We start from the raw sequence: 22344 nt of genomic DNA, 5'->3' as shown, positions 1-22344 counted from the left end.
CGTACGGACAGACCTCGGGGTGGAGGGTCCCCCAGGAGACCTGCGACCGCGTTCGCTCCGGCACTCGGCTGCTCCGTAATAGAGACGAGTTGGCGTCTTAAATACGGGAGAGGGGCTGTGTGCGCCTGGGAAGCTTACGACGGTGTGATATGGTGCAGAGCTTTTCTACCAGTAGCTGTAAATCCACTGAGTTGCTCTTTTTTTTCCTCCTTGTGAGGGGACGTTGCTGATTTTGCAATGACTGCCCGCTGTTGTAAGGCTCCATGATAGCAGACGTTATGCCAGCCCCAAAGAGCTCAAAATAAATGTGTTAAAATGATACAAGTCCCGTTTCCACTGCAAATCAGCAAAGGCTGTGCCAGTGACTTAATATTTGCAACCCCGAACATGTAATGCGGCCAGATCATGGGTTTAATGCAAAATAACTCTGGGTTTAATAACCTTGTTTTAAACACCCAGCCAAACACACACAGCGGAACGGCAGCGGTGCTCAGAGCAGCACGTTACAGCTAACGGGCTTCGCGGGCAGCGGCGCTCTGGAAGCAGCGGAGCTGCCCGGAGCACTGGGACCAGCCGAGTTACCAGAGCCCTGGTACAGGCAGGGTCTGGGCTGCGAACCGGAGCAGCTGGTGGGAGTGGGGGTGATTTTACAGTGGCTGAGGATCGGGTCCAGAAACTCCCTTCCCTTTCTCTTCCCAGGGTTCTGTTCCTCTCCCAGTTTCTGATATAATTTATCATCCGGGATTGATCTGTAGACGGAGCTTGCTCCCTGGAGAGCTGCTGGCAGTGCCAGCGGCAACACAGGGAGCACAGGGGCTGGGAGAAAAATCTGCTTCTCCCTTTTGCTCCCTCTCTGCTCCCTTGGGGATGTTCTCCCTTCTGTTTGGAGATGACCATTCTGCATCAGCTCAATTTTTGCCCAACTGCTCCTGCTCCCTGGGGAGCTTTGGGCTTGTTGCGTTTGCGGTTGCTGCACTTGCGGGCGGTACGGGTGCTCCCCCGGCCACGTTGCCCCTTTCCCCCTCTTGAAGCCTCGGGGATGGGAGGGGGTTAAAGGCATTGAGCGCACTTACAGCCTCATAATATAGCAGTGTAATCCGGCGCATATCAAACATGGGTTTGTACGGGTCCCCCGAGGACACGGCAGCCGCAGACTGCGACTGCAAAGCATTTCTGGTCTGGGACAGGGATGCTCCAGGCATCCGTGTCCCCAGCGTGGCGAGGCTCGCCCATGCCCCGTGCTGCCGGCGGGGCTCGGCGCTGGGGCCCCGGGGAGCAGGGCGGTGGGTATGGGAACGCTGCCGGTGCCCGGCGCTGCGCGGGCCGCTGGGCTGGCTGGGGGTGCGTTCTGGGCCTTTTTAAGCCAAGTCTGTAAAAGCTGCTCTATGTCCTCCAGCTTTTCATCGGTCAGTGCTCCTGGGAGGGCAGCCTCACTGCGGAGTCGCTCCCTCCTCAGCCGCTTTGTGAGGAAATAATGCAAAACTGGTGCGTGTTTCTTGTGCTTTCTCAGACGAGTTTTTGGGTTTGGTAAAGATGCTTCCGCCTGGAAAGCGCATCTCTGATGATGGGCCCTCGTTAGAGGGCTTAACCTCGTTATCTTGAGAGGTGTAATCGCTCGTCGCTGTAATGCAGCAATAAGCATAACGCAGCCTGACACAGGCGCTCTGAACTGTGGCTAAGAGGTCCCGGGGACAATCTGTGTCTGATGTTCACTTGAGATTATTTTAACCCTTTGCTACTTCCATGACCAAGGATCCCTTGAGAAAAGGAAGGAGCGTGTACGTGCAGCCTTCCTTTTGCAGAGTTTCAGAGGCAAAATCCAGCTTGTACCTGGTTTTCCAGTGTCCAGTTTGCAGATCGGAAGTCCAGCCCAGCAGTCGGGTCCCGGTGAGGCATGCAGTCCTAGCATCCCTGGCCAGCTCTCCACCAAACTCTTTGGGCTTTAGGATGATACTTAACTACTTCCCTGAGAACGGCGCTTAATGCTGCAGACACGTCTTTGAGGCCAAGGGAGCAGCAAACCCAGAGGGGTGCTGGACACTGAGCAGTTCTGCTGTTCCCCACCTGCTCTGTTCTACATTTCTGGTTCTTCCATCTCCTGTGGCTTGACGGGTGCTCTGAAGCTCATCTGCAGCTCCGTAGCGATGTCGCAAGCCGACATTTCAATAAACCGAAAGGGAGTGGCAGTCACGGGTCCCTGGGATGGGTGTTTGGTGGAGGAGGGAAGAGACTCAGAGTTCCCCGTCTGTTTGGTGGTCCTTGCAGTGAAATATGGGGAGAGAAGCCTGGACACACCATCACGGGACAACTTCCCTGGCTTTGATTTAAAATCCTTATCGAATACGTATCAGCCGGAATCCGCCCAGCTGGCACCTCTCCAAGCGCTGCACGCCAGCAAACCCCACGCTTCCCCGGCGCATTGCCTTTCCGCCCGGCACGAGCGGGCGGGGGGGGCGAAGCCGCGGCATCGCCGGGCGGGCGGAGGGGAGCCGCGGGGAGAAACTGCTCAGGCAGGCACTGGAAAGGCTCAAGCCGGTTGTCCAAATGGATTATTATTTAATATCCCTCGTCCTCAGCAGCCAGCTGGGTGGATGAGGTCCAGCTGAGGGGAGGGAGAGCCCTGGGTGTAGGAAAATCAAACTGATTTGATCCCTTCACGGGGCTCTGCCCAGCCATGGCATCCTCAGGAAATAATGCACCGTGGTCTGATTTCCTCCTGCCCGGCCGGGGGCTGCCGCTCTCCTGCCGCAGCCACGTACAGCGATGCTCTTCTCAGGAGCCAGGCTGCATCAGGAGACGGTGGTTTAAGGAATTCCCAGCAACATCTGTGGGATGCTCCAGCGGCAGCAGCCCCGGCTGCGAGGTGTCCAGGGAGATGGCTGGAAGGCAGCTGAAGGTTTAATATTTGCTGTGCTCGCTGCACTCGTGCTATAAGGTCTTGCAGGTTTATGCATGAGGCAATGTCACGTATGGAACACAAATGATTGATCCCAAGCGAGCAGGTCGTGTTTGGTGTTGGCTCTCGCACTTGGGGCTTGGCTATGCTGGCTTTCCAGGGCTGGTCCAGCCGAGGTGCAAGTCACGGGAGAGGCGTATGCAAACGGAGGAGGTGGGAGGCTGGAAACTGCTGGGGACGCTTTGGTTTGCAAATACCAGGTCCTGGTCGTGCACAGCCCCGGGTGCGTGTGCAGCTGCGTGGAGTGCGCCGGGAGATGCCCCCGCTGGGCAGCGGTGCTCCGCAGCAGGCGGAGGAGAGCAAACACAAGCTGACCGGCCACGGCCACGTGCACCAGCGGGAGAAAATACGGGGTTCCCCAGCAGCACACGCTGGAGGCGGCTGGGTCAAATCCTGCTTGCTCTCGTGGCCGCTTTATATTTTAGCAGCCTTGTCCCTGACGCTCTCCACATCAGTGTTTTTGCTGTTGGATGCCGTTATCCAACTTGGAGATAATTTAAACAGCTTGTCTCTCAATGTGGGGCCAGGTTTCTACCCCCACAGAGGCTGTGGATGTTTGGCCTGAGGATTTCTTTTGGCCTTCATGACTTCTGGGGCAAACCAGAAAATTACTCCGTGTCATATCAGGCTCTGAAACCACCTCCCCCCTCAGAAGAAAGAGTATGTGCAGAGGTGGCAGCAGCGAGGTCTCTACCCAGCCTTATCACCGCTGTGCAGAGCTCCCGATTTGCTTAGAAGCAAATATTCATTTGTTCTGGGAACGCACGACTTTGCTGGGGCTCGGCGAGGGCTGCGAGCCTGGCTGTAACCCCTGCAGCTCGCTCGGAGTTCCTTGTGTGCAAAGTGTTCTCCAGCCCAGCGGGGTCAGTTTGTTGTTTTCAAATGAGGAGAGGGTTTATTTGAGAGTTTTCTAGATGCACAGAGATACCATCGGCAATAAACAATGCTGGAGGAAATAGAAGAGCAGTAAGCACAATAATTTATTTTTTGTTTTGCTTTAGTTTATTTTTAAATCCGTAATTCCTGAAAGAAAGTGTTGGTAGTAAGGAAGAAGAAAAGTGATGGATTTCTTAAGGTGGTACTGTAGGGGTTTTGTGTTTGGTTTTTTTTGTTTTTTTTTTTTCTTTTAAAAAATCCCATTTCTTTACTCAGCCAGGTTTCTTACAAAGTGACCAGTGAACTGTGAGGAACCCAGTTTGAGACTTGATCCTCTCTGTTCTCCTCTCCTCTCCAAGTATAGAACTTGGTGCGTTATAAAACCGGGATCTCCACGAGGCTTCTGATGCTCAGCCTCTGAAATCACGTGCACGGCCCTCGTACTCCACTTCTGCTTCTGTTGACTCACAGCAACGTTCTCATCCCATGTGGCGTGCTGGCCGGTAAACAATCAACTGGGTGGTTGGATTTAGCTCATGTCTAAAAATACCAGGCTAACGGGAATGCGAGAAGCATGAAGGGCATCCCTCGCCTTGCATGGTGGAACCAGGAATTTCCCACTAACCCTTTGCAGGTCGGCTGTAGAGAAGGTCTATCTGAACGTGCTGCATACCTTTATAGCTCCTTTTCTGGCATCTTATTGTCAGTGGGATGTTATATAGAGCTTTTATGGTAATGTTTACATGCTGAATGCATTGAGAAATGGGTGAAGAAGTAATAACAATAAACTGCATAAGCCCCTGTCATTTCAGCCCACAGCCCTCCTGCTCCTGGAAGACAGACACGCAGATAAAAGTCTAGTTTTTCCAAGCAACACGTTGAAGTGACTTTGCTGAGCAGGGCGCTGTCCCCCGGGATGGGGCCGGGAGAGCCCCCGGCGCTACCCCACCGACCGGCCCGGGGCAGCGGCACGCGGGCGCGAGGCCGTTGGGGCGGCCGTAGCCTTTTCGAGCGTGGTTCGAGGCACCGGCAGGTTTGGAAGCTATTCTCGCTCCAGGCTGCCATGGGAGAAAGGGAAGGTATAAATAGCCAGTCAGCTATAGTTCTACTTAGCGTCACACCCGGACTGGTGGTATTAATATGTCCTTGTATTGCAGGAGCAAGGAAAAGCCTTGGATGAGATCAGGGACCCCTCGTGCCAACCGCTGCGTGGGCGCGTAACAGCGCGGGTCCCGCCTGGCCCGACAGAAACCGATAGCCGGGAGTGGCAGGAAACGTTACTGGGTTTCTCTGCAAATACGTAGCTGCTTTACAGGGAAAATGAGACGTAGTTTAGCAAACAACTTAAAGATTGACTTACTTTTAAGAATGTGGTTTAATCCTGTTGAAATTGCGAGGATTACTTGCCGTTAAACGCAGGCTTAAGCGCTTCCCTGGCTGCGGGTCTGGCAGGCTGGAGCGCAGGAGCTGGAAGAGGAGCTGGGGCTGCACTTGGCTTTTCTCGCCCTTGGCTACTGCCTTAGCAGGAGTTGTTGGAAAAACACTCCCTGATATTGGGACAGTTACTTGTCTTGTTTTTGGAGATGCCGAGCTTTGTGGAGGCTTTTGTACCTGATCCCTCCAAGTGGGTTGCTTTGCTTATGTACCCGAGCATCGATTTGGGAGCCTACGCGTAGGCAAGCGTGTCGGTGCGTGCTGGCTCGTTGCTGGAGCCAGGTCCCGGGCTTTGATGTGCCCGGATGTTCAGCACTTGGGCCTTCTCATAAAAGAACAAAGCAAAAACTGTTGGCATAGAGAACAGTGAGCTTTTCTCTTAAATTTCCCTGGATGTCAAACCCTGTGGTATAACTGTCTGATTCATAAACTGATTTTTGTACTTTGTAAGTCTAATAATAGGCCACAGAAGAGACTTGTTCAATCTGCCTAGGACTTCCCTAGAACTATTTTAAGCCCTGTGGAGCGGGGCCGGGGGTGCCAGCGGTCTCTCCAGCCTCCATGCCCCGTTTGGGCTCGGCGTTTGCAGGTAGGGCTCGCCGGCAGCGATGCTCCGCACCGCAGCTCTGCCTTGACGAGCCCCGGAGCCTGTCATGGATGCTAATGAACTCAGTCCCACCTCCTCTCCCAAACTGGGGAGAATTTTGGAGGCAGGAGACTGCGGCGCAGAGAGATTTAGTAACATGCCTGGAGTGGTCTTTTAAGTTGCCAACAATTTTGTGAGCAAGACCTGATTTCTTTGACTCCCAGTTTTAACCGTCTCTGTCCTGTTGCTGCTCGTGTCATTTCTAAAGGCAAAGCCAACCTTCTTTAAAAAACGCAGACTGAGATGACAGCGTGTACTTCAGAGCGCTGGGAGGGACATGGTTTGCGTGGAGCTCGCAGGCAGGGCTGCCTTCTCCTTCCGAGGGGGCTCAGCCCCTTTTGCTTCCTCCAGAGCAGGTTTTGCCACTGAAACGTGGTGTTACCAGAAGCCAGGTCTTGGCTTGACGCTCCTCAAAGCCAGAGAGACCCAGCCAGAGGTGGGGGTGCGAGAGGGACTCCGAGAGCCAGGCTTGCTTAACACCTCTCCGAAATGGAGGCAGGAATCTCGCCGGCTGGTGCTGGGAGCTTGCAGCTCGCTGGCAGGACAGCACGTGGCTGAAGCACCTTTCCAGAAGCCACCGACCTTTCTCTGTGCTGTTTTTTTGTTAGATTACAGTAAAATGAGGAACTTTACTGCATTTATGTTTGTGGCACTAAATTTCTGCTTGAGAAGGTTTACAGTTTCTCTTCTAGTTGCACAGTAATTATGGTCCGTAATGAGCGGCTCCAGGGCATCCCTGTAAAACCAGGCGTGCCAGGGATGGTGGTCTGGTAGGGACCCAGATGGGCTCTTGAGGGTGAGAAATAGGCCAAAATATGCCCATGACAGCAGTAGCAAAAGTAATACTTTGCCTAATTTAAAAAATTCCTTACCCACATCCTCTGCTTAGAGGGAACTGTGTCAGAGGCAACACCTTAAAAGAAAGATGTGGAAGGATGCTTTGCTAATGCTGTTTTTTTCTGGAAGCGCTGCACATGGGCAATAAAGAGTCTGAGGTGCGAGGAAAATTCCCTCATGCTCTGGAGCTGCTTTCTGTGTTGAACTCCCGCTAGTGACATTTTATACCAGGGAGAAACTTGACCAAGTTTTGACGTTCACAGAGTCTCGTTGGCCTTGTTGAATAATTCAGCATCTCTGTTCCCCGTGTGAGAGTCAACCGCTGAACGCCAAACAGTGGCAGCTCCTTTGTTGCTGCCCCAGCTTCGGGTCCCCGCATGGGGCACCGGCAGCTGACAGCCGGGCTGGAATTCGTCGTAATGGTAAAAGAAAAGAAAAATTAGAGGGATGGAGATCGCAAAAGCGTGGAGGAGAAGACAGGGTTTGGAGCAGGATCTGCCACAGCGGGACGGGCTCGGGGGCAGCTGCCGGGAGCTGTGTGCGTGCATCCCCCAAAATGAGCCCGGCGCTTGCATGGCTCTTGCAGCGGGAAGGATTTGCGTGAGGATCCGCAACGCGGCTCTGACGTTCTGGGACAATACGGTGGGAGGGAGAGAGGCTTCGAGTACCAACGGCAGTCCCGGGAGAGAAAAGTCAGGCACGCGCTCCTCCGGGTGACGGCTCTGAAGGCGACTTAGCAAGCCGGGGAAGCATCCCTCAGCGGGGGCACGCGGTCCCCAGAGAGAGCCGTGCTGATGGGTGCCTCATGGCTAGCTTGGGCGCGGGGCGGCTCCAGGCAGCAACAGCCCCCACGGTGTTTGGGTTCGTATGCCTGGAGGAGAGCCTGCGGCTGGGGGCCCTGGGCAGCAGGGACCACTCAAGAAGCCCTTTATCTGTGTCCTGGACGCAGGCATCTCTCTTCATTCCAGTGGGTGGGAAACCAGTCCAAAAATAATAGGTTTGGTTTTTTTGAATTGATGAATATGAGCGAGACTAAAACATGTTTTATATCTATAAGGGACTAAAACCATTCTGTGTCTTCATTGAAAAATTCTGCGCAACTAAAACTTCCATCAAAAATGGGAGTTTTCAGAAGAAGCTCGTGGCTTTACCGTTCCTGATTGCGATGCTGATGAAAATATTTTGTTGTTGAATCATTTCTGGCCATTTTCTGCCAGAAAAGGGCGATGGTCTGCACTCACCTCTGACAAACTGATGATGCATCTTTATTGAAATGCAAAAAGTCAAAACTGTTTAGTCTTGGCAAATTTGCCTCAGTAAGATCATTTTGTGTGGGGAGGGGGGAAAGGAGTTATAAACCTTTTGTAATAAAATACAAAGTAAGAGGGTTTTTTCCGTGGTTCTCAGTGTTGCATAAAAACCCATTGAGGCAGGTCTGTATTGTATGAGCAATGGGATGGAGTTTCCTAGGATGATGCTGCTGAGTGGGGATCTGTATAGCTGAGGGTTAAATGTCTTTTATGCTAAAAGCGGTAACACCAAAAGCGGTGTTTGCAGTGATAGTGTCATCCAAGCCCTGATGGTGATGTACAGTGGCACTGATGGGGGGACTGGAGCACATCCATTTCAGTGCATGTTCAGGTCCAAATACAGGCTGTGGGTCCTCGAGTTCCCCCCCAAGCCTTCCTCTGTCCTCAGTAAGCACACCAGCATCTTTTTCTCTCGTTTCCAGGTGATCTCTGCAGTATCCAGACTCTCCTTCCACAGTATTGCTCAAACCAAAGGAATTAGGTAAGATCCTTTCCATATGATACTTTAAATAATGTTTTTCTCTCTCCCTATCTCTATGCCTAGTGTTTAATCACATCAGACTCTTTAGAAGCGTTAATGTGGCTCGGATGTATTAGGGCTAAACAGGATGCCTTCGGGATGTGGGCAGGGTCCTTGTAAAAGCACCTTGCCGGCTGCTGAGGAATAGTTTACAGATAAAGTAAGTGGGAAAACGTGAGGAGCCGGTGCAGCACGCCGGCTGGGGAGGATAGCCGGGCGGGTTTTAGCGTCGCCGGCTGCAGGCTCTGCGCCGGTGCCCTCCGCAGGGGCTGAGGATGGGCGGCCCCGCGATGCCCCTTGCCGTGCCCGCCGGCGTGGGGAGCTGCGCTGCCGGCCCCGCCGCCCACCCCGCTCCCACAGCAGGGTTTCGGCACCGTTTCACCCTGCAGAAGGGCCCAGGTGGCCTTTCGGTCACTGGTGGCTGGGTAATGGGGGTTAATTAGTAACGGGGGTTAATTAGTAACCCGGCCCTGGCACGCAGGGTGGGCTGCCCAGCTGCCGGGGCGGGGGGGGGGGACTCCTCCTCTGCTAATTGAAGGAGCAATGGGGAAGGCATTAAAACCAGCAGCGAACCCTATTAAGCAGAGCTCTTATCCTGGTTTTTGTTCAATTCCCTGCAAAATTGGTTTGCGATTGGTTTTCTTGTTAGTGTGCATTTTTATTACAAATTGGCAGCATCTTCTCATTAGGACCACAGATACAACTGGGAAGAGTTCTCAGCCTGAAGTACCTTCCCTGCATTTTTGTGCGATTTTTTGGGTTGTGGTTTTTTTCCCCAGCGAGAGGACACATTTGCTTTTCTCCGCAGAACTTGTCTTGCTGCTGTTTTGGGCAGGGCGTAGCATGGCATCGGTCTGCGGCTGCACCCCGGGGCCAGCCACAGCCAGGGTGTGGGGGCACCGGCTGGGTGCTGGATGGCACCATGCTCTACTTCTAGCCCTGCCGCCCATGCCCACCACCCTACACCGCGATTTCCACTGTTTGAACTTATTTTCGCTGCTTTAACCGCACTGATATTGCTGGAGGGGAACAGCTTTTCACGCGTAAAACAAACTGTTAAACAGGAATCTGACAGATCCCACCAGGGCTGGGGGGAGATTAAGGGGGCGAAGGTTTATAAAGCACATTGAGGAGTAAAGACGTTGTGTAAGTTAGGGACTATTTATTATTAAGGTTAGCCCTGAGTCCTGGAGAAGCCTGCAGTGATTATTATTTTAAGGGAAAAGAACATCCGAGGCGTTTGGAGGCAGGGAGTAAGGGAGGAACCCACGTGTGCCAGCCTTTGCAAGGGCTGGGTTTAAGTCTCGGGGCATCACTGGAGGAGGTTGCAATGCCTCATGCCTGGCAAAGCCCTGCCTAGACAGGGAGGTCCTGGTGTCAGTTCAGAGGATGGATGAGCTGGCTGTCCTCTGGGAAGGCTTTGGCTGAATCACTGTTTTCTGTTGAGGTCTGCTGCTGCCAGGGCTGGGCGATAGCTGGGAGCCAGGAGCAGGGAGGCTTTGCTATTCTTGTGGATATGTGGCTTTTTCTCATTCATTTTACGAGCAGCATTTACGGTTCCCACTAAAATCCCTTATCTTGGAAGCCTTTGGCACCATAATTACACAAGAATAGCACAGAGCTTAGTGGGTCTTTGCTTCTAACTCTGTTTTCCTGCGCATTAACCCTGCTTCTCCTCCCCATTGCCAGCTCTGCAAGAACAGAAAATGCTGTTGCTCCGTTAGCTGGAAAATACCCCCCCCCGGGGTTGTCCCTTCTCATCACCACTGTCCCCTGCAGGCAGAGAGCCCTCGCTTTGTCCACTGCTGCATGTTTTTTCCTTTTAATTAGATGATTTCTTGCTACACCATCACAAAAGCCTCAATGACAGAAACTAATCTCAGATGTATTAATTTAATCTGTGGGAACCAGCAGCAGTTCTGGGTCCCCAAAGGGACTGGCCACATCGGCCGCCACTGCCCCTCAGCTCACTGGTGTGCCCACCGATGAGTGGAGTCCACACCCTTCCCTCCCCCAGTGAAGATGCTGCCTTGAAATAAATGGGAAATGTCTTGTTGGCGAAGGCACGGTGCTCAAAAACATAGTAAATACAGTGCAATTAGGATGGTAGATGAATTGTGTGGTCTTTAGCCCCATAGCATGAATGTGGCTCTGTTCCAACCCCTATTTTGGGTCTAAGACTTCAGGATCACGCAAATTAAGGATGAAATAAATCCCAAGCCTATTAATTGTCCTTAAATAAGTTTCATGGCATGTAGGGTAGAAAAATAAAAATCAATCTTGTATGCTATTCAGTGGGAAGAAAAAAAGTCTTTATGTCTAATAATTTCTGGATACATGAACCTTGCCAGAGAAACCCTGTTTCACAGAGTAAATCAGATAGCTATCAGGATAGCTATGTTGAGATGACAGAGTGTTTCTTCCAAGGAACAAGCTACAAGCAGCAAAACATGGCAAAAAATGGTCTTGAATGCAATGTTTTGTTTGCAGCACAGTGCTAAGGCTGGGCTTAATCTGTTGCAGCTGTAGCTACAGCCCGTGCAGCGTCTTCCCTCCTCCTGCTCTGTCCTAGTCCCAGTTGCAGGTTTGAGACGTCCCGCAGCCAACAGTGTCACCCTCCAGCGCGACGCATCGCCGACCTACCTCCTCGCGGGCGACGGTCCCAAATGATGGCGAAAATAGATTTTTCTCTTGCGTGAGGCCGTTTGTGCAGACAGCGCAGACCACGTTTCCCCACTAATTAACCAAGGGCGTAGTTAGGAGGGCCCCCACCACCGCACTGCGTTAGTTTTTGGGTAGTGCCCCGTGCATAACAAGCCCCTTGATGACGAGATGCTTATTGGTGCCTCCTAGAAAAAGGCACATTTTCTCTCTTTAATTTAGGGCGTTCAGAGGAAAGATGCTTTTGTGGATAAAGACACGTGCCGGAGGGAAAGTGGATACGTGAAACTGTGTTCGGATCTTGGCTCCGCTCCAGGTGCCGCGCATGGCCCGCGGAAGATCCCTTAGTGTCATACGTCTTATTTTCCCCTCTCAGAAATGGGGAAGTGAGAAACACCTTTGTTCACCTGGCTCGTTGGAGACGAGACCTGCCGGCTCGCGTGGGCGCGGGCAGCCTTCGGCAGCGCTGCCTTTTGATCTCGTTTGGGAGCCCAGGTTCTGCAGTAACGTGGTGATACCCTTTTCCTGGGCTCGTCATCCCTGCGTCGTTTTACAGGGCCGTATGTGGGGACGAAGGAAAAAGCCTCATTGTGTAGCATTGCCCGTCAGCTGAGGAGAGAAGATGGTTTTTTCATTGTTACTGTTTCTTATCCTCCCCTCCATCTGTCTGGAGGACTGTCGGCAGTCGCGGTGAGAAGTTACCGCCGTGCTCCTCACCGTCCGTGGCTCTCGCTGAACAAGGAGCCTTTATCCCCCAGCCAGGACGCAGGAGTTTCCACGGCAGACTTGACTCGCGGCCCGTCGAGTCCCTTTTCTCACGTTTCTCACGGTGGCTGGCACTGAGCTTCCAAGTTAGGTGGGAGGATTTTGTAGCGGACGGAAGCAGCGTGGTCATTGACGGGTACTGTGCAAAGGTTCCCCTGTGCTCTGGAGTGTGGCTTTTCATTCCCTTTCCAAGTTTTCTTGAGCAAACTCAGTTCTCTGGAGGACAACAGGACTTCTTGCTGCAAGTCCCAATAAATCAGGATTTTTTTTTTTTTTTTTTTTTTTTTTTTTTTTGCTTAAAACTTTTTTTTCCTTAAGACTTTCCTGCTGCAGCCCTGGCTGTTCTCCATTGCCCACGGTACATCCCGGCGTGCTCTGGGCTCCGGCCGTCGTCCGCCTCGTGTGAGCGAGCTCCACTGGCTGAATGGGAGCTGCGAGCGGAGGGGGCATGTGTTTTTTCATCTCCCCGAGATATATGTTTTTCCTGGAAGCAGAGTTTTGCAAGCAAAGCAGGAGGTTAAGGAATATTGGCTCATGCTGCCTGCATGCATTTTTAATGTGTGCACAGTGAAACCATCTGAAAACGGGAAGGAGTTAGTGTGTTCAAAGGCCTTTTACCGAGGCCCTTAATCCAAGTAAATCCTTTATATATGAACTGAACCTCTCAGTGACTTTCTTCAGAAGGCACTGATGTTAATAAAATAGATTTAAAAACATTTGCATATGGGGTGGAGGGGTGAATCCTGTTTGTCAAGAGGAGGTTTGCTCCTGCGGGAGCAGTGGCGGTGCTTTGGCTGGGCGGCGGAGGGAAGGAGAAGGGGATGGTTGTGTTTTCCCCATCCTGGGGGCCAAGGCAGGACCCCCTCGGGTCGGTGGCACAGTTACTTGGAAGAATAAGTGACATTAGTTTTACCTTCAGGCAAACACAGCGAGGCAAGCCTGCTGCTCTGGGCTGAGGTTTACCTTGCATTTAAACGAATAAATAAATACAAGCTAAAATGCTGATTTTCTTGGCATTTAACCTCAGCACTTCAATGCCCTGAGACAACAGAGCAGATTTGCTGGCAGTCGAGGGCAAGCCCTTGGCTGGGACCTGCCTGTTGCCTGCCTGCGGCTGCCGGGCAGGTTTGATCTCAGCGAGAGGTGACGGTGCCTTGGGTGCCTGCGAGTCCCCTGAAAATCCTGTGAATTAGGAGCCAGGATTTGCCGTTTTGCTTACGGGAGGCTGGACTTGCCGGTAGAGGAACCCTCCTGCTCCCCAGGGGATGAGCTGGTGCTGGTCCTGATGCTCGCTCGAGCCCCTGGGTGACCTCCACCCCCCCGCAGATCCAGTGCCGAGCGGGTGTCGGGGCCGGGGTGCCCACCAGCACCCTGTTGAGTGCAGACCACCACCTGGGCCGTCGTGTCTCTGTTGTGACCATCCCTGCAACGCAAATAGTGAGTTGAGAGGAGAGAAGCTCAACGCTGGGATTAGCCCAGGTTGGAGCCGCCTCCCGGGCAAGCTGAAGCAGCTACATGAGCTGTAGCAGCATCTCCCCTCAGCGGGGGCTTAGCCCAGAGGAGACTTTCCTGCCACCCTGCTTCGCCTGCAAACCCCGTGCCGTGCTGACGAGGTTCGGTATTGCTCAGCGTTGCCCAGGTAAACTATTAAAACAGACTGATCTGCTCAAAATGGGGTTTGCGGCGTTATCAACCCTGCAGTTTCTGTACTTAGCGGCTTGCCAATAATATCAGGATGTGTGCGTGGGCGAAAGGGAGGAGGGATGGGGAGAGTCACGAGTGGCCTGCCTGTGCCGTTCACGGGGTTGTAATGTTACCGTGCTGAGCAAGCAGCGTTCCTCCGCGCAGCGCCCGCGGGAGAGCGGCAGAGCGGGGCGAGGGGAGCTGGACCTGCGCGGGCAGCCTGAAGCCCCTGCCCTGCGAGACGGGCACGTCTCTGCTCCCGGTGTGTGCCACTCACCGGTCAGCTGTGTTTGATCTGGAAACTCCTCCGCGCTTCCTTCACCAGTTCGGAATTAAACACAGAGTTTTGTCCGGATTTCATGACTTTAATCCATTTCCCCGTCTGCCTGAGCCCTGTTACGGTGTGGGGGTACCCTTACGTTTGCAGTGGGGGTGACCCTGTAAAGGAGACTTTGTGATCCTGCCAGCAAAACCCACTTCTTGCAAAAGACGGGATGGCACGAGCCCTGATGTAGCTGATCAAGGAGACGTTGCTGGAGGAGAGAAGGGAGAAAAAGGGAAATCCTGTATGGGATTTGCGAAGATTGTCCAGCATGATGGAGAGGCTTCATGCTGGTCGCAGTTGGTCTCTGGTCGCCCTGCCCCTGGGGATAGTAGCTCAACACGGGAAGTGGATCCAGCCATGCGTGAAAATGGCAAGCAATTAAAATTGCTAACGATTAAGTCCCGAGCGTCTTCTGGTGAGGAGGTAGTTATGGGACCCCTTCTCCAGTAAGGTTGGTTTTACAAGGACTGATTTAATCATTGCCGATGCGCTCTCTCTAATTGCGCTCTGCCCGTTATTTTTGTTTTTTACTGGTGGTGTGTATCCGTCGTACGCCCTGTAAATGTTGCTATAAAATGGGTATAGAGGGCTGCGGAAGGAACCCGTAGCTGGAAATGTGTGCGGTTGTTGTGCGGCGCTCTCCTGTGCTCCGGAGCCTGGGACTGGCACCAGTCCTGGGACTGACCACCAGTCCTGACCAGCACAAATCCACAGGGGTTCAGCCACCAACCCCACCAGCGGGAGGTCGAGTGGAGATGGTTTCCTGTGACATATGGAGAGACCTTCTTTAGGAGTGACCATCCTTTGTCAGTAAGCAGGATCCTTGTCTAAAAGCAGTTCCTTTCCAGCTAAAAACGTTTGTAACACATTTATTTTGGCAAGTCTGTGTCCTCGCAGACTTGCTCCTAAGAGAGTCTGAAAAATATCATTGACATGTTTTCCTGCGCGGCTGCTTTGTGGGCTTGGGAGATGCTGAGGTCACCCCGTAAGCATCTGCTAACAAAAGCAAAGGCAGTTTCTCTCGCCCAGCAGGTTTGCATAATGAAGATACTGTTCTGATGTGCACAGCTCTGCTTAATTGTCACGTGTGGGGGTTGCTGGTTTTGGGGGTGTACCTGCCTTGTCACGACTCATCGACTTGGCCCGTGTGGTGTTTCCCTCGGGGCTCCCTCTTGCCTCCCTGGCCACCGTCTCCCCTCTGGGTGCCACAGCAAGGCATAAACAGCTTTCTCTCCTGTGCAGGGTCAGCGCACGGCTTGACAATCAAGGGTGCCTCAAAGGTCTCTATAAAATGCAGCCCTGGCCCCAAGCATGGAGAAGGGCTTCAGGCTTGGCTTGGCCAAAACGGGGGGCTCGGGGCTGGAGGCACCGCCGTGGGCTGTGCCTGGAGAGGGGCGTGCTCGGCTGCTCCGGGACAAACCGCATCTCTTTGCACCCCACCAGGGAGGGGAAAGCCCAGGTCTCTATCCCGGGTGGACCACAGAAGGTGCTGCTCAGCCCAGGTGGTCTCTTTAGGTCTGGTTTACATTGCACGGTAGGACCGCGCTCGGCTGGGACGTGCTGGCAGTGCTTTCGTGCACGCAGCCAGCAGTGCCGGCACTGAGCTGGAAGCAGGCAGAAAGAGATATTTAGGTAGTTACTTGTTTTTGTTGGCATGCGTTGCATAGGATTGCAGCTGCTCAGGTACAGCAGAGAAACTGCGGCTCAGGCTGCTAAAAGATTTCTTTGTGCTACTTTGCTACAAGTTAAAAATGGGGGTTTCAAGGTTTTTACGAGTGGTTTCCAAAGCTAGGCAACTGCAGAGCCGTGTGGGGACGTTGTTAAATACCGCGGGGTGCGTCCCGGGTCTTTACGTCCTGGCAGCGACGGATAGTTGTGCTCCCCGGGAGATGGGTGCCATCCGCCCAGGGTGAGCGTGCCCTGAGCTTGGGTTAGTAGCTCTGCCTCACCGGGGCGAGGGCTCCTTTCCCTCCGTGGTGGGTGCAGCCCCCCGCCCCGGTGCCGGGCTCGGCGCGGCACTGCTGCGGTTTCAAGCCGGTGTGTGAGCTGCAAGAGCATCTTCCCTCCTCCCGACCTGCTGCCCGCGGAGGAACCAGGGCCACGGGGATGTCCCGCTGGGAGGGAGGGCTGCCAGTGCCCCTGCTTGACGTTGGTTTTCAGCCACAGCATTTTCAAATCTAGTTTTCTTCTGAGTCGGAGACCTGGGCCAAATAGTTTGCTCGTGGTTGGTTGCACTGTTACCCCAGAGGAGGGGTTTTTTTTCCCTTTCTTTTTGAGAATGATGTTTCTGGATTCCCCTTCTGATTTTATCCATCTGTTATTGTCAACATGGAGCTGAAGTGAGGAGAAAATCATATCACTTTCTTGAGTGAAGCATTGGTACATGAGAATTTTTTAAAAATGCGATAATGTGTTGAAACATAAAATTATACGAGCTGTTATTTTCTTGTCTTACAGTCTCCAGAAATATTTGGTTCAGATTTGAGCTAAAGATAAAACAGGGCATGCAGCTAACCCTTGGGCACTGCGCAGTGCGCTGCGCTGAATGCTGTAAGTGCTCTTCTGCAAAATTATCATCTTTGTGTTATCTGATGATGTAGCTTGCTGTTTCCCCACTGAATTTCTATCAGAATTAATCTTGTGAGAATTTTTGCAAGTTCCAGACCACAAATAAAAGCAAATCATAATTTTTTAGAGGATGTGTCTAAAATTTGGCACAGCATGAGGTGCTTCTTTCCAGAGATGAGTAATGTAACACAATAGTACGATTTTAATTAAATTCAGCAGCTTTTGGTATGCTACGATGTGTCTTGTTCTGCAAGGAGAGAACTGATTCCATTCTGCTTTATAAAAATGGCTCTTGGGCATTCGTAGCATGGTTTTTATCCATCTCGTAGCACTTTACCAAAATCATTCCCCGACATTTGTTCCCATTTCACAGATGGGAACCAAAGCTTGGAGGTGCTGCCCGGGTTGAGAGTGGGGCTGGAGAAGCAGCTTCAGGTCACCTCTTTGCTCGCCCCTGGTCAGCTCACAGCCACCTCTTGGTACATCAGTAAATTTAAATGCTGCTTTAATCTGCCTGGTCCCACCGAAGCCGGTGATGGATGCATTTTCCGTTGCATGTAAACGTCTCGCAAAACCACACGGCTTTCTTCGGACGCTCCAGGAGTGCTGTGCTCATGACGGCATGCCCAGGGGACCCGCTACAGCTCCCGGGTGCCAGAAACGATGGCTGATGGGGGACCCGTGGGGAGATCCCGTGCTCAGGGAGTGGCTTGCCATCCTGGAGAAAGAGAGGAGTGAACAAAAAGGGGGGAAGGTTGGAGCTATCAAAATGACGTGCTACAAACAGCCGAAGTCTGAGCGCTTCCCCTGGAGAAATACATTTTGGGATTGAAGCAGCATTAAACCTCGGCAGTGGGACAGACGGACTCCCCTGGAAGCACGGGAGCTGAAGCCGGCTGCTAGCCCTCTACCCAAACTCGCACGGAAAGCACAGCCCGAAGTCCAAAATCTTGGTGAAATCGCAGACTCCAGTAGGTTTTCTTTGCATTGCCACGATGCTGTCTTCAAAAGGGGTTGTCGGAGGAACTGTACACCCAATATGGGTTTTGTGAGTTATTGCAAGGTGTAATTACGCCTGTAGATAGTGTGGAGATGGTTTTCTGCCAGATCCTGAGCCAGGAAGACTCGGCACAGCCCCATCCGTCCCAGCAGAGCTGTACAAGCTCCTTGGCACCAGCTTGAGGCTCTAGTCCTTTCCATTTATGAAGAAATCCCTCGCAGAAGGGGCAGCAGATGGGAGCAGCTCAGGTTTCACGAGTGTCACATACTCCACCTGCTTTTTAAAACACTGAAGTGCGATCGCTGGACTCAGGAAAATGGGGGGAGATTATCATGCTGGCATTGGGAGGCTGGAGTCCCGCTCCCGGTGAGGGATGAGCCACCTCCTTTAGTGCCCTGCGGGTGTTTGCACGAGTCCTGAGAACCTCCGTGCAGATCTGCCTGATGGATGGTCTCCACCAAGAGCGGCCTCGGACGGGATCAGCTCCTTGGGACGGAGGGCAGAGAGTGGGACACTTCCACCCGCCTGCTTCTCACCAGGCTTTCTGTTCCCAGGGCTGGCATTTGATCCCGAGAAATCAGGATGGAGACAGGGAAAATAGAAAACAAATCATGCTGGATCCTCCCTGCTCTGTCACAGATGGATTTGAGGCTAAGATGCTACTGTACGAAATTACCAGACTGAAGCTGACCCATCCCCGACCCTCTGTATTCTCTGTGACGGTCCCGCAGAGGTGAACAACTGGCTTCAGTCGCTAGAACCGGGCACCCAGATGCTGAAATACGTTCATAGATAAATAAATCTTTCTGCTTATTGCTGTTAGAATTGCAGCCTACCTGGCTCTTCCCATTAAATAATTCAGAGGAGAGAGCAGCCCGGCAGCGCATTGAGCTGCGCCTTCTCCCCACAGAGAGGATTACAGCAGGGGAGCGCGCTGGCGAGGATGCGGTGTGGGGCGATGGATCGTGGGGTAACTGCTGAGAGCAAGGGAGGGTTTTTGCATTAGGTGCCTCCTGAAATATTAATTGATTATCCCCTGTGCGATGTGCTGTGGCTGCGAACTGCTCCTGCCTTTCCTTGCGAGAGCGCGTTGCTTTTGCAGGGCACGGTGTGCTGTGCGTGTGTAAGCTCTCCGAACCCAGAAGGTAGCTGAAATGTTTTATAAGATCAAGGAGATGCTCTGCATCGCGTGTCGAGAGCGATCATCTGCCGTAAGTCTTGTCCTCAAGAGGAGAAGCTCGCTCTAAACTCCCTAACAAATTGCTTGGTCTTTCCTTCTCTTTTAGGCTCTAAACCAAACGCATCGGGTCGATCCTACTTTCATTCTCTTCTTTGATCTCTGGAAGCGATGCTGTTGAACGCTGAGGGGTTTGTCTGTGAAGAAGTCTACTCTGGGAGGCTTATTATCTCTAAGAGCCTGTTCCAGCAGTGTTTGATGTTGCTGGGGCTTTTGCTCTTCATCTGAGCGGGACTGAGCTTGCTGCCGCCCAGGCACGAGCTGGGAGGATAAATGGCTCAGCCGGTGGTTTATCATGACACTGGAGTGAAAAACAAAGTCTAGTGCTTAACTAAGGGTATTAAATAAGAGATATTTTCAAATTAATTTAAATGAACTGGGATCTCTGCAAACCTGTAGGGTTTCTGTGGACTCAAAATATTTTACTCGTTACTGTTGGACGTTCCCAGCTGTAAGACTTACTATTATGTATGAAGTTGCAATGCACCTGGAGATCTCTAAGAATTTCTCAGGGAATCATTGGCTTTTAGTCCCCTTTACTTCCAGTGTTTCTGCTTTTTTTTTTTTTTTTTTTATTTTGTTAAATAATGATGTACAAACTGGTCCCAAAGAGTGCAGTAGCTCTTGGGGAGCTCATGGCTGGAGGACTTGCAGCACCATTGCCCAACCCGATGGAGATGCTTCTCCCAGCATGGCTGGGGTTGAGTTGACATGAAGGTGTCAAAATGCAAGTCCTGTGGTGGATCTGGATGTGCACAAGAGAAACCCCAGTGACATGACACGCTGGGTTAAAGGTTCACCCAGTTGGCTCTTCTTAGAGTTGCCTTGAAGTGGATCTGGTGGGGCAGGACCGAGAGCAGAGCTCTCCTCCCCAGCCTCTCTCCACTACATCAAATCTGTTTCTGCAGCCAGCTCAAGTGGAAAATGTTGCCCTGAGAGGAGCCCGGCCCGCGGTGGGGAGCCACGAAGGTGATCTGATGGGAAGCGGCAAAACCAGTAACATGGGGAATAAGGGATGGGACAGAGCTGGGGTGGGCAGTGCACCCCATGCCTCCTGCCAGCACCACCCTGACCCGGGTGGGAGTCGAGGCAGAAGAGTATTTAATGTGTTTTTCTACAGCTGGCTGCTGGAGGTTCATCCTCATCGGCTCAGTGCTGGAGGATTAAGTTTTCTGGTGTTCAGCGGAGAAAAAGAACATAAATGGATATATAAGGGAACATAAGCCAAAAGTAGGGAGAGATTTTAAACAGCAGCCATAATTAATCGGCCTAAATCACATTATGTTGTTGCACAAAGGGCTTTTGGGCAGAAGCGAGGACCCTTTGGGCGAGAGCTGCCCGAAGCCCATGGCATGGTCCCAGTCCCGGGTGACTTGTGCTGCAGTCTGGGGGCTGGCACCCTGTTTTGGAGAAAGGGAGAGGAGCCGCGGGAGATGGCAGCTCTGCTCCCGCGGCGGTGACGTGGGGACACGGGGACCCTCTCTGGAGGCATGGGCAGCAGGGGAGAGAAGCAAGAACAAAGGGCAAACCCAAGGCTTTCTCCAAAAAGTCGTCCTTCAGCTCCAGATTTTAGCTGGTCCATTTAGAATCCTCTCCTCGGTGTGACTTCCCTGCTAATTGCATTCTGTGCATCCTCATTTAGCCATTATCTGCTATTGCGGAGATACAGGTTATTAATTCCTCCTGTGCCCTGACTTTCACTCCAGTGCTTTGCCCATGGTCAAGGTGAAGCTGGGAGGGCTGACGGAGCTGCTGTCTCCATGAAAATCTCATTAGAAAATATTTTTCTCTCTTTGCTGCCTCCTTGTCTTACATGGGGGGGAGTTTATCGCGGGAACTGATTACACCTCGAGCCCAGATTTATGGTTGGAAATGTGTGCTTGTGATTTTAATATTCTTTATGGCTCTTTAACTTCTTTCATTCTGGCATGGTGAGCACTGGAGAAGGAAATAGAGATTAAAAGCAGAAGATGCATGTAAAAGAGAAGAGGTCATGCCTTGTGGTGGATTTTTTGAATTATTTGAACAAGTGGTGTTTAAGCAGAGGTCACCGCCGATTTCTCCTTTCTTGTCGGAGCTGTGTGGGCTGGTGTAGCCCTGCGGCAGCGGTGGCCACATCCCCTCGCCCGTCTGAGCGGGGAGCGGGGCCGGTTCCCGCGATCGGCAATCGGCTCAGCCACGTGCAGGAGGAGCTGGTGGCTCTTTTGTCTGAGCTTCACATGGCCTTTGTATTCGTCACTAACCCCCAGGGGACAGCAGGGGAGAGGAAACGCACGCAGACGCGTGCGTTTTGTAAAGGTCCCGGGTGCCGCCTGGTTTCTCGCTGCACCTTTATGCTTTGAAGCTTCTATCCAACGTGGACGTCCATCCCCCCACCCATCTTGCTCATGCACGGGCAGCTGTTTGTGCCAGATGTTGGGGTGTTGGGACGGTCGCCCAACGGTACCTGCCACGCTCTCCCCAGCCATCGCTGTCGTCCCTCCCACGTTGCCGCTTAGCTTGAGGGTTGCCTCGGGGTGCCGTGGGCTTGCGTCTCGAGCCGGGGCAGGGCAGCCGTGACGGCTGGTGGAGCGAGAGATGGCCCTGCTCTGTGGCTGGGGTCACCGCCGCTCTTTTCCCTCGTGGTCTCACCACCTGCTTGTGGTTGGAATTGAATCGGCTGCAGGTCTGAGCGCTGTTTCAAAGCGCTTGCTCGGAAGCTGCTCACCAACGGAGGGGTGAACCATAGCGGAGGAGGGAAGAAAAATTAGCGCTAGAGACGGGATCCAAACCCAGCAAATTCGGGGGCTAGCCAGGCGAGGTATTAAATCTTTCAGGAGAGGCAATCTACTGTGAAATAGGGAGGGCAGGAGGGGAGAGGAGGAAATTACCCTTGGGGGCAGTTAAAAGTTCACGTGCGTCCAGTTTTGTTCCCCCACGGCGTCAGCACCCCATCCCGTGCGGCTCGTAGCCCGGGGACCCCCGGCTGCCTTCGCTGCCATGCCGCTGGGCGAGCTGCCCCGGCCGGCTGGAGCAGGGCTTGCTGTGACCGCGGGAGCCCCAGCCCCACGCAGCCGTAGTCGCAAGGTGCACCCAGCCCTGGCAGAGCCGTAGCCAGCCGTGGCCCCGTGCCAGCAATAATACGTTGGGTTTAATTAAAGCAGTATTTTTCATCTCCTTCATACATTATTTGGTTATTACTTCAGAGCGAGCCAAGGAATTCTTGTATTCCCCCCATTCCCTCCCTTTCTCTTTTAATCTGCTTTCTCCCCGCTTCCTTTTGCCCTTTTGGTGTCCTTTCCCTCATCCCCAGGGTTTTAACTTTTTTCAGCTGTCACAAAGTTGTTAAGATGAGGAAGCCCAGGGTTCGTCAGGGCTCATTCATCCTGCTGGGATCGGCTGCTTGCAGCGGTGGGAGACGCCAACGGGATGTGGCTCGGTGTGCCCCGGCCGCGCGGGGCAGGAGCTCGCAGGTAGAAAGGCTCCATGGCGGGTGGAGGAGAGGGTGTTTCTCTGTCTCCATGAGTCCGGCACCGGGCTTGAAGAA

The 22344-nt window shown here is 52.8% G+C and overlaps 1 protein-coding gene across 4 annotated transcripts in view; it reads left to right on the top strand.

Annotated features, from left to right (window-relative positions):
- The window catches only part of VAV2 (vav guanine nucleotide exchange factor 2), a gene marked incomplete at its 5' end in the record, with an annotated part of 145754 nt that overhangs the window by 87263 nt on the left and 36147 nt on the right, over positions 1-22344 (top strand). For all 4 annotated transcript variants that reach the window (XM_082008844.1, XM_082008843.1, XM_082008842.1 and 1 more), the window contains one exon: positions 8482-8540. In XM_082008844.1, the coding sequence (XP_081864970.1) occupies positions 8482-8540 (59 nt within the window). The remainder of the gene's footprint in view (positions 1-8481; positions 8541-22344) is intronic.

Source organism: Phaethon aethereus, assembly GCF_964289735.1.
Source record: "Phaethon aethereus genome assembly, chromosome: 20".
Lineage (NCBI taxonomy): Eukaryota > Metazoa > Chordata > Aves > Phaethontiformes > Phaethontidae > Phaethon > Phaethon aethereus.
The sequence above is the reverse complement of the archived record's forward strand: the minus strand, read 5'-3'. Positions and strand labels throughout refer to the sequence as shown.